General features: G+C 38.0%; 1 protein-coding gene across 1 annotated transcript; it reads right to left on the bottom strand.

The window, feature by feature from the left end:
- Positions 1-2,446: 2,446 nt before the first annotated feature.
- LOC131487329 (olfactory receptor 2H1-like) lies at positions 2,447-3,373 on the bottom strand. The gene has a single exon (XM_058687997.1). It carries the CDS (start codon positions 3,371-3,373, stop codon positions 2,447-2,449), a length of 927 nt encoding a protein of 308 aa, XP_058543980.1.
- Positions 3,374-11,960: the final 8,587 nt, after the last annotated feature.

The raw sequence follows: 11,960 nt of genomic DNA on the forward strand, positions 1-11,960 counted from the left end.
ATGTAAGAAAGACAGTCTCTTTAACAAATGGTGCTGGGAGAACTGGACAGCAACATGCAGAAGAATGAAACTAGACCACTTTCTTACACCATTCACAAAAACAATCTCAAAATGGATAAAGGACCAGAATGTGAGACAGGAAACCATCAAAACCCTAGATGAGAAAACAGGAAAAAACCTCTCTGACCTCAGCTACAGCAATTTCTTACTTGACACATCCCCAAAGGCAAGGGAATTAAAAGCAAGAGTGAAGTATTGGGACCTCATGAAGATAAAAAGCTTCTGCACTGCAAAGGAAACAATCAACAAAACTAAAAGGCAACCAACGGAATGGGAAAAGATATTTGCAAATGACATATCGGACAAAGGGCTAGTAACCAAAATCTATAAAGAGCTCACCAAACTCTGCACCCGAAAAACAAATAACCCCGTGAAGAAATGGGCAGAAAACGTGAATAGACACTTCTCTAAAGAAGACATCCAGATGCCCCACAGGCACATGAAAAAGTTGCTCAATGTCAGTCATCATCAGGGAAATACAAATCAAAACCACACTGAGATGTCACCTCACGCCAGTCAGAGTGGATAAAATGAACAAATGAGGAGACCATAGACACTGGCAAGGATGTGGAGAAAAAGGAACCCTCTTGCACTGTTGGTGGGAATGCAAGTTGGTGCAGCCACTCTGGAAAACAGTGTGGAGGTTCTTCAAAAAATTAAAACTAGATCTACCCTATGACCCAGCAATAGCACTGCTAGGAATTTCCCCAAGGGATACAGGAGTGCTGATGCATAGGGGCACTTGTACCCCAATGTTTATAGCAGCACTTTGAACAATCGCCAAATTATGGAAAGAGCCTAAATGTCCATCAACTGATGAATGGAATCAGAAATTGTGGTTTATGTACACAATGGAATACTATTTGGCAATGAGAAAGAATGAAATATGGCCTTTTGTAGCATCGTGGATGGAACTGGAGAGTGTTTTGCTAAGTGAAATAAGTCATACAGAGAAAGACAGATACCATATGTTTTCACTCTTATGTGGATCTTGAGAAACTTAACAGAAGACCATGGGGGAGGGGAAGGGAAAAAAAAAGTTACAGAGGGAGGGAACCAAAACAGAAGAGACTCTTAAAAACTGATAACAAACTGAGGGTTTATGGGAGGTGGGAGGGAGGGGAGGATGGGTGATGGGCATTGAGGAGGGCACCTGTTGGGATGACCACTGGGTGTTGTATGGAAACCAGTTTAACAATAAAATTTATATTAAAAAAAGAGTTTCTTTTCTTTGGGCGTTCACGCTGGTGCAAGCAAGTTTGGTGAGGGGAACTGGTTACCTTTGGAATTTTGACTGGGGCATGGGAGAGGGAGATGGTGCTTGCCAGGGCCCTTGTTCCCCTGGTGAGCTGAGTTCTGTCTTCTGGAGCTCAACAGCTCTTCCTGCCAGTGTCCTCTTGCTCTCCCTGCTCTCTGAGAGCAGAGGTGTTGACTTTTAACATTCAAGATGTTAAGTCCTGCTGGCTGTCAGAACTCATGGAGTCCAGCCCCTCCGCTTTTGCAAGCCAGACTTTGGGGGCTCTGCCTTGCTGGGCGAGCTGCCCCTTCCACTGCCCCAGCTCCCTCCCGCCATTCCGTGTAGTACGCACCACCTCTCCACCCTTCCTACCCTCTTTTGTGGGCCTCTTGTCTCTGCTTGGCTCCAAAGTTTCTGTTCTGTTAGTCTTCTGTAGTTTTTCTGGGTTGTTTAGGCAGATGTAGGTGGCATCTAAGCGATCAGCAGGAGGAGGTGAGCCCAGCGTCCTCCTCCTACACAGCCATATTCCCAAAAGACTCTCGTAAGAGACTCTTAAAAACTGAGAATAAACTGAGGGTTGATGGGGGGTGGGAATGTGGGTGATAGGCATTGAGGAGGGCACCTGTTGGGATGAGCACTGGGTGTTGTATGGAAACAAATATGACAATGAATTTCATATTTAAAAAAAACTGGCATTGTATTTGTACAGATATATTGTTTTAACAAAATTACATATAAAATCATAGGGTTAAAAGTTCATTAATAAATTACTGCCTTTGAAACAAAACCACACTTTTTAAAAACCTTTTTTTAACGTTTATTCAGTTTTGAGAGAAGAGACAGAACGCAAGCAGGGGAGGGGCAGAGAGAGAGGGAGACAGAATCGGAAGCAAGTTCTAGGCTCTTAGCCGACAGCACAGAGCCCGACCCGGCGCTTGAACTCATGAACCGCAAGATCATGACCTGAGCTGAAGTCAGATGCTTAAGCAACTGAGCTACCCAGGTGCCCCATTTAAAAAAAAATTTTTGAAGTTTTTATTTATTTTTGAGGGACAGAGACAGAGCGCAAGCGGGGGAGGGGCAGAAACGGAGGGAGACACAGAATCTGAGGCAGGCTCCAGGCTCTGAGCTGACACCATGGAGCCCACATTATGGTGATCCTCTTCTTAGCAGTTGTATCAGGGCATCTTTTACATCTTTGTTCCTTAGGGAATAGATGAGCGGATTTAACAATGGTGTGACCACGGTGTAGAAGAATGTAAAGAACTTGCTATAATTTGAAGCAAAGTGATTCTTAGGGTATGTATACACTGGTGCCACTGTTCCATAAAACATAAAGACCACAATGAGGTGGGAAGAGCAGGTGGCAATGGCTTTCTGTCTTCCATCCTTGGATTGGATTTTACCTAAAGCTTGAGCTATGTAGCCATAGGAAGTCAGGATCAACCCCAGTGGTACGATGGTGAAAAGAACAGCAGAGACTGTCATCTGCCACTCACTGGCCGAGGTGTCTCCACATGTCAAGCGTATGAGGGCAGGAACCTCACAGAGAAAGTCATCTAGGCGGTGGTGGGTGCAGAAGGGAAGCTGAAGTGTGACAGGAATCTGGGTAACAGATTCTATTAGGCCAGAGATCCAGGCTATTAACACCAGCTTCCAACAGAACTGATGATCCATGATGATGGTATAGTGCAGGGGTTGGCAGATAGCAATGTAACGATCAAAGGCCATCACCACCAACATGACACATTCTGTGGCACCAAGACAGAGTAACATGCAGAGTTGGATGACACAGCCTGTGTAGGTGATGATCTTGCCAGGTCCCCACAAGTTGGACAACATATGGGGAACAGTGGTTGTGGTAAAGCAGAGATCCAAGAAGGAAAGATTGCTAAGAAAGAAGTACATGGGAGTGTAGAGATGAGGGTCCACACAAGAAAGCAAGATAATAGTTGAGTTGGAGAGGATGATCATTGTGTACAAGATGATCACAATCCAGAAAAGAAGCATTTCTAGATGAGGCCATTCAGAGAAACCAAGAAGAATAAAGCCAGTTGGGAAACTCTTGTTGGTCATCACTGGTGCTTTTGGCAATGGAGTTTGAATATAATTGTAACAAAGATTTTGTGAATGGATTTTTGAAGATTTGTCTGTTATTTATTTTGGGAAGGTAAACATTATTAGCTCTCCTGTGGGTCTTAGGGCAGGAGAAATATGAGTGTTGTATATTATACCAATAGGATAAAACTTTTCTTCAACAAGACTGTTTCTTTTATACAAAAGAGGTATTCATAAGATATTGCATGTTTCTCCTAGATTGCTCTCAGGAATATATGTAGCAGCTCTCTAAAATATTTGGGATGACATGTTGAAAATAAAGTTTTACTTTTAAAATATGTACTGCCCCTGTGTATCGTGGTGCTATTTGCATTTTTGGTAATGCTCATAGAAACATAGAAAGTGGAGATTATCCCAGAAACAAGACTTTTCTGTTATCAATATAGACGCCAAACAATGAGACCTTAACTTTTATTCTCTGTCTGAAGAACCATAGGAGACATACCAGTTTTTAGGGGACGAAAATCTATGTTGAATACATGGTATTAACTAAAGTTTTATCTTAGGTAATTCAAACATCTTTAAGTAAACAACTTAAAAAAACTTCAGCCAATATTTTTATCGAGGAAATGGCTATAATAATTCCCACATCACTGGATTCAGGTCCAAATTATAGAAATAACAGTATATTATTGCCTTCTACTTTTAAGCACAAAATGCTAACATGATAAAAGTAGTGAAAAGAAACAATTAAATAGGCTGTATAATTTTTGCCCCACACAAGTCCATTATTGTTCTGCTCAACTATCAATTAGACTAAATACATTTCAATCAGAAACAATAATTGTTGGGGCGCCTGGGTGGCGCAGTCGGTTAAGCGTCCGACTTCAGCCAGGTCACGATCTCACGGTCCGTGAGTTCGAGCCCCGCGTCAGGCTCTGGGCTGATGGCTCGGAGCCTGGAGCCTGTTTCCGATTCTGTGTCTCCCTCTCTCTCTGCCCCTCCCCCGTTCATGCTCTGTCTCTCTCTGTCCCAAAATAAATTTAAAAAAATGTTGAAAAAAAAAAAAATTAAAAAAAAAAAGAAACAATAATTGTAAAATAGAAATAAATTACAGTAACAAAAATGAAATATACAATTATTTTAAATTTTTACTTCATGTGCAGGAGGAAAATAGTGCAGAGGTGTTAGCTATGAAATACTAAGGTAGGATAATAGATTCTGGGCACAATGTGCTGGATATTAATTTTCTGTCTCCCAGCAACTGTGGAATAGTTCAGAGTACACAAAAATGTAAGATTTACAGGATAAGAAAATGCTGTTGAGTGAAGATTAACTTTTGCAAGTAGCCAAACAATGCAGAAATTTGTATAACATTACAGAGGTCTGTTTCTATTCAGAAACAACCTCATAGGTATTTATTCAGGGCCATGAGGCACTGAATAATGATGTGGAATATACTTTGTACAGGAGAGAATAAGTCCATGTTTATCCAGTACTCCAAAGCCTGTAGGAGACAGAGACAACAGGTGAAGAAATGAGCAAGTAGATCATGAAGACTTAATTATTTCAATGATAAATTCTAAAAAATTAAAAAAAAATACATAGTGTATTTTAACTGAGGATAACAATGGAGGATGTAAGAATCAGAGGAGGATTGTTTTACACAAGGGGAAATAGAGGAACAAAAAAATCTGATACTGAAAAAATGTGCAAACTCCAAGAAGTCCACAGCTGCCTGGGAAATGCAGAGCTGTCTCTACGGGAGGTAGTCAGACATGTCATCCAAACTCAGCTTTTCTATTCTAAGTTCCTATGATCATGAACTGAACTGATCTAAGTTTTTCACTGTAGGAGAATATAATTTAACCCCATAATGTCTGTTCTGTTTAGTTTTCTTAGTGTTCTCAGCATTAAGTGTTTTACTTCATGGGCTTATTCACCTGGCTCAGTATGCAATACTGCATTCAACTGTGCCATTTGGAGAAGAATGTTGAAATTGTTCATTTTGTCCTTGTTTTGAAATTATATCATGTGTTCAGTTTGTCATTATGGATAGAAAAAAAAACAAATTCAAGTCAATGATATGATGTGTTTTTTAAATAAATTTAAATTGTTTTTAAATATCATTTTTACTCCATAATTATATTATGGATACTATAGATAATTTATCACGTATGGACCAAAAAAAAAACAGAGGCATATATAATCCCAACATCAAACATGAAATTTATGTTAAAATTTTGATTTCTTCTTTTAATATATATTTTAATAAATAATGTATACAGACAGATATACATAGACTATATAAAATATATCAAGTATAGAGTAGAACTATGCTCTGTATACTTCTATATTTCCCTAAGTCTTATAATTATACACATATTCTAATTTCTTTATATACTTAAAAATATCATCCTTATGAACATGAAGATCTATATTAATAATTCCAAATATTAATATTAATAATTGTTATTAATATAATAACAATTTTATATTATTTAAATGTAATATTCTTTAAAATTTTTACTAGCCTAAAACACTGCTGAGAAAAATATCTATATAAAATATTCCTAGATTCTATGTGATGATTTATTTTGATTAAAAAATACTGTTTATATCAAAGTTATGTATTGTATCTGCATCCTGTGAAAGAGTAACCCTTACATATCATCAGCATTTCGGGTCTTTAAACGTTCATCACAACAACATTTATAATCATTCACTTATCTGGTCTATAATTTAGCAAGAAAAAAAGTGAAGATCTAAATTTCATTTGCAATTTTATTATTGTTCATTTCTTTATTCAAATGTTTCTTTGTCAAAATATTTGTGCCATTTTATTTTATTTTATTTTATTTTATTTTTAATTTTTTTTTAACGTTTATTTATTTTTGAGACAGGGAGAGACAGAGCATGAACGGGGGAGGGTCAGAGAGAGAGGGAGACACAGAATCTGAAACAGGCTCCAGGCTCTGAGCTGTCAGCACAGAGCCCGACGCGGGGCTCGAACTCACAGAGTGCGAGATCGTGACCTGAGCCGAAGTCGGCGGCTTAACCGACTGAGCCACCCAGGCGCCCCATTTGTGCCATTTTAAAAACTTGATATGTTCATATTTTTCTGCTAAACATGTGAGAGATTTACACATTACTGACCTTTAACTTTTAATATGTCATATAACCACATAAATTCCCTAATTAAAAGACAATATTTTGGTATGGGTTTTGATGTTTTTTTCTTTTTAAAGTTTTTTTTTTCAATTTTGAAATTCTAATTTACTTTCTATGGAATTTTACTCATTGCCTTTGTTCATATCTTAGGTAAATTTTTAGATATACATTTGTTTACATATGTTATTTTTTCATTTTCTGTATCAAACTTTTGTTTAATTTCATATTGTAAATGTAAAAACAGTAAAAATTATTACTAATTTGTTATTAAGTTTCCAGGCAATGTTAAAGAAGTATTCTCTGCTCACTGAATCACAAAGGCAATTTAGCTACATATACTTTCAATAATCTCTAATGACAGAATAATTGAGGATTTGTTACTGGGTAAGAAACACAAATTTTATTTTCACAGTTTAGCCCAAAGTTACCCAAATGTTGAGCAGAACACACATCTCTCTTTTTATCACTCTCTCTTGCTCTCTCCCCTTTCTATCTTTCCTTCTGTTTCTCCTGTTTTTATCAGATTATTACACTAGAGACTTTCACTGTTGTTCATAATAGATTTAATAAATCGATTAAAATGTGTATTTTTGTTCTGAATAGGCTGTAACTTTCTTAAGGCTGCCTCTGTTTCATATTAACACAAAGATTCTAAAGATGTGAAATCATTAAACTCTAAGGATTATTGTAAAATAATATTTAACAAGTTAATCCAATACCTAACTTTTTATGCCATTTAATATGAGGAATTTAAAAATACATTGCTGTGATATGTTAAATGAAATAGTGAGCAGTAAAATTTCTGCAACATAATACTCAAAAATCAGTTCTGTGTGTGTGTGTGTGTGTGTGTGTCTTTATCATAAATATTCTACATAAATTTACAGCACCGGATTTTTGAGACTAAATAGAGCACAATGACAATTTGTACATCTTCAAATACAGCTCGTTCTATTAAGTCCCAGAGATCTGAGCATAAGTTTTCTTTTTTCTTTTTCTTTTTTTCATTTTCTAACCATTCCACCTAAAAATGTAAGTAACTTACTTGTATAGGAAAACAAGTCAATGGCTGTATTGGAAAACTATAAGCCTGCCCAGGACCCATACGCAGCATCCATTCACTGAGATTTTGTCAGACTTCTCCACTTGGAGTAACTCTCCAGTTAAATATATAACACTGTGGTTATTAGAAAATGCCCAAAAAAGGTGTGAGCAATTTTATTTCAATTGAAGGATAGAGCAGAAGGAGCACAGATGGAACAAGGATTCTTGGAAGTCTCTGGAGGTTCTATTCTTGCAGGTAATTAGCTTCTAGTGCAAAATGTTATAAAAACCTGAAGAATAATAAAAATTACTTCCTTGTTTCCAGTCAATGAAGTGAATTGTTTCCAGTCTACTGTTTAGCTAATTATCCATTAACATAATTCAATAGTTTACTTATCGATTATATATTAAAAAAATTTAAAAGTCATTGGTTTACTTATTGACTTTACAAATGTTTTGTGTCTGTTTTGTGCCCATCTATGTGTGAGTCACTGCAGACATAACAGGGATGAAAGAAATTAGAAAGAATAAAAACAGTATACCTTTCCAGTCTTAAATTGCTTGTGCATGCTATTAGATAACTAAAAACATTCCATGGAGGTTGCAAATCCAAATAAAGGTTTACACAAGAGAAAAATATTTATAAAAAATAGGTTTTGCAATTAAGGATAGAATGGAAGAAAAACAACTAAATTTTATTTCAGTCATGCAATGAAAGGTAGCATAGGTCATTTAAAAGTTTATTGTTATAGGAAATGTGTAACATGTACAAAAGATCTGAAAATCTTTAAATATGCTTCAAAGCCATTACTGAATAAAACACATTGATATTGAAGAATATAAACATATTGGGGCACCTGGGTGGCTCATTCAGTTAAGCGTCAGACTTCAGCTCAGGTCATGATCTCGTGGTTTGTGAGTTTGAGCCCCGCATTGGGCTCTGTGCTGACAGCTTAGATTCTGTGTCTGCCTCTCTCTTTACCCCTCTTCCACTTGTTCTCTGTCTCTTTCTGTCTCTCAAAAGTAAATAAACATTTAAAAAAATAAAAAAAGAATAGAAACATTAAAATATAAAATATTTTAATTTAGACAACATCATATATCAAAAGTAAAACAGAAGAATATGCAATGTATGGCAAGAAGGAATAGGAATTACAGGTTTGGCATTATCATGATGGCAACAAAAGACATTGCTTTATTTTCCTTATCAACAACAAAAATTTACCATCTAGTCACAGGCAGAATTACCTTTGAGGGGGCATTATATGTTCAAGAATCTGGGAGTAGTGTTGCCTACCAATGTGTTAGGTAATATGCAGATAGACCTCAACCCATCTGTGGATCTTGTAATGCCAGTAAACTGGATCAGCTTTTTTTCCAATATAGTCTGGGAGTCCCAGGGGAACACTGACTTGGGAAGTCACCTATGGACAAAACAGCTTTTGGGGAAGTGCAGGCTTCCAGAGGAGAAATGGCAGCACTCTGTTGAAACAAACAAAACTTTTTGGACACTTTGGAGCAGGTAAGAGAAATAGTTTGAGTTTATCCACATAACCCATACCCCAAGTCAGCATAGCCTAGGGCCATAAAAATCTTCCACAGCCTGAGACTAATTTGAGGTGTAAGTGGAGAGTATATGTGAATAAGAATCCAGTCTTTATATGAGTGGGACACTAACAAAAGAACTATTTTTTTCTCTATCCTATCGAGTACTAAATCAGGATCTCTATGACTCCCAGGCAGAACAAGTCTAGAAGAACAGCACATAAGAATCTCAGAAGGGAATTTCTGGGGAAGATGACAGAATAGGAGGACCCTATGCTTACCTTGTTTCATAGATACAACAAGATAACACCCACATCAGTGTAAATAGCTCAGGAAACTACCCAAAAACTAGCAGAGCAGACTCTCCACAGCTAAATATAGAAGAGGCCACAATTAAAGAGGGAAGAAAGGATGGACATGTGGTCAGGAGCCAAAACACCCATTGAACTGTCCATGGGAGGGAAGGATGCCATAGGTGTGGAGAGGGAGAGGAACAGACTCCACCCCAGGCACCCCAAGCACAGAATAACTGCACTGGAAAGTCAAAGCCCCATAGAAATAGGCCTTTAAAAACAGGAGCTCAATTTTGTAAGTTCTTATATTCAGTATGGCTTAGCAGCAGAAACTTTATTTTTCGTTAAGATTTTATTTAAATTCCAGTTGGTTAAGATACACTATAATATTAGTTTCTGGTGTACCACATATTGATGCAACACTGATGCACAACACCTGGCTCTTAGGACAAGGGCACTCCTTAATATCCATCATCACCTATTTATCCCATACCCTCACCCATCTCCCCTCTGGTAATCATCAGTGTGTTCTCTAAAGTTAAGAGTCTGTTTCTTGGTTTGCATCTCTCTCTCTCTTTTCCTTTGCTTATTTGTTTTGTTTCTTAAATTCCTCATATAAGGGAAATAATATGGTATTTGCCTTCCTCTGACTTACTTATTTCACTTATCATAACATGCTCTAGCCCCATCCATGTCCTTGCAAATGGCCAGATTTTATTCTTTTATGGCTGAGTAATATTCCACTGTATACATACACTACACCACATCTTTATCCATTCACCAGTTGATGGACACTTGGGCTGCTTCCATAGTTTTGCTATTGTGTATAATGTTAATAAACATCAGGGTGCATGTACTCTTTTAATTAGTATTTTTGTATTCTTTGCATAAATACATAGTAGTGCAATTGCTGGATCATAGTTCTATTTTTTAACTTTTTGAAGAACCTCCACACTTTCCCAGAGAGTCTGCACCAGTTTGCACTCCCACCAACGGTGTAAGAGAGTGTCCCTTTCTCTGCATCCTTTATAACACCTGTTGTTTTTTGTGATGATAATTTTAGCCATTCTGACTGGTGTGAGGTGATATCTCATTATAGTTTTGGTTTGCATTTCCTTGGTGGATCAGTGATGTTGAGCATATTTTCATGTGTCTGTTGGCTATCTGTATATCTTCTTTGGAAAAATGTTTATTCCTGTCTTCTGCCCATTTTTTTAACTGAGATATTTGTGTTTAGGGTGTTGAGTTTTAGAAATTTTTAAAAAATATTTTTGATGCTAACACTTTATCAGATGTAGCATTTATAAATATCTTCTCCAAATTCATATGTTGCTTTTTAGTTTGTTTTCTTCATTGTGCAGAAATGTTCTTTTTTCTTTTAATGAAGACCCAATAAACAAGAACTTTAAAAATCAGTGGGCTCAGAACTGGGACAGCCAGGAGGTCAATAGGAAATGCAATCCCTGCCCTCAAAGAGACAGAACAACAAACAACCCTACTAAAATACAACATAGAAGAATCAGTTTGAAAAACACCCGGGTTATATGTGAGGGATAGTTGTTTATTAATCTCAAATCTTGTGCTGGAGGGACAGGGATCTTTAGGAGACTTCTACAATAAAAGAGTTGACAGGGGTCATTTTCCTCTCCCACATGCAGCCTCAATACACAGACAACTGTGGGAAACAGCATAGTGAGAACTCTTTCCACCAAACTTGTTAATAGTGTGTCCGGCCTCTGAGAGCTTCTGAAGATCTGCCCCCTCCCACCCAGCCTAGCTGGGCAGGGGTTTTTCTAGGAAGCTTCAGCTTCCTTCCTGCAGTGACCTGACCATATCTTGCTTGTCCAATGTCCACCCCCCCCCACACACACACACATGCATTCTTCTTCAGACTTGCCTCCTCCATACCCACAGCAAGAGTCTTCTCAAGTGGATCCAGGTTCTTTCCCACAGTGGACCTTCACAAACCTTGCTAACTGTGTGCCTTGCTTCCATGCTCTTCTGTGGATCTGCACTTCACAGGGATCTATCCAAAGCCAAGGCATAAACATGGCATGTGCAAGTAGCACTCAAAGGGGTCAGCACCAATCTAAAGTACCTCCTGGCCTGAACAAAAGGGAAGATAACCACATATACTACTCCAACTGCACACCAGTAGTGAGCTTTGGACAGACATCTAGTGATTGCAAGAACTGCCCATCAATTAAAACTTCTCATGGGACAACACAGTGGGAGTGTTCTGCAATTTGGCTCCACCACAGCTCTGGCAAATGCCTTGTCTGACTCAACTCAAGTCCAAGGCAGCCCCAGACTGGCGCACTATCAACACAGGGGCCAAACCCTGCCCACAACAGCCAAAGAGAGCCTTTGCAGATAGCTGGACTGGAAGCACATGCAGTTCAGCCACAATAATAGGTGCAGGAAACACATCTAGGAGATACAGATGAAATTCCAGGCTCTGGTTAATGGGGCACATTGCACTGGAAGGCACAACAGGACCTCTTCCTCAAAAGGCCAATAAATTCAAGAGCAAGAGATGTAGCTGACTTTGT

This window comes from Neofelis nebulosa, chromosome 1 (assembly GCF_028018385.1).
Source record: "Neofelis nebulosa isolate mNeoNeb1 chromosome 1, mNeoNeb1.pri, whole genome shotgun sequence".
Taxonomy (NCBI): Eukaryota; Metazoa; Chordata; class Mammalia; order Carnivora; family Felidae; genus Neofelis; species Neofelis nebulosa.

Coding starts and splice junctions, on each gene's coding strand:
- LOC131487329 (XM_058687997.1), bottom strand. CDS start 3,373: ATGACCAACAAGAGTTTCCCAACTGGCTTTATTCTTCTTGGTTTCTCT.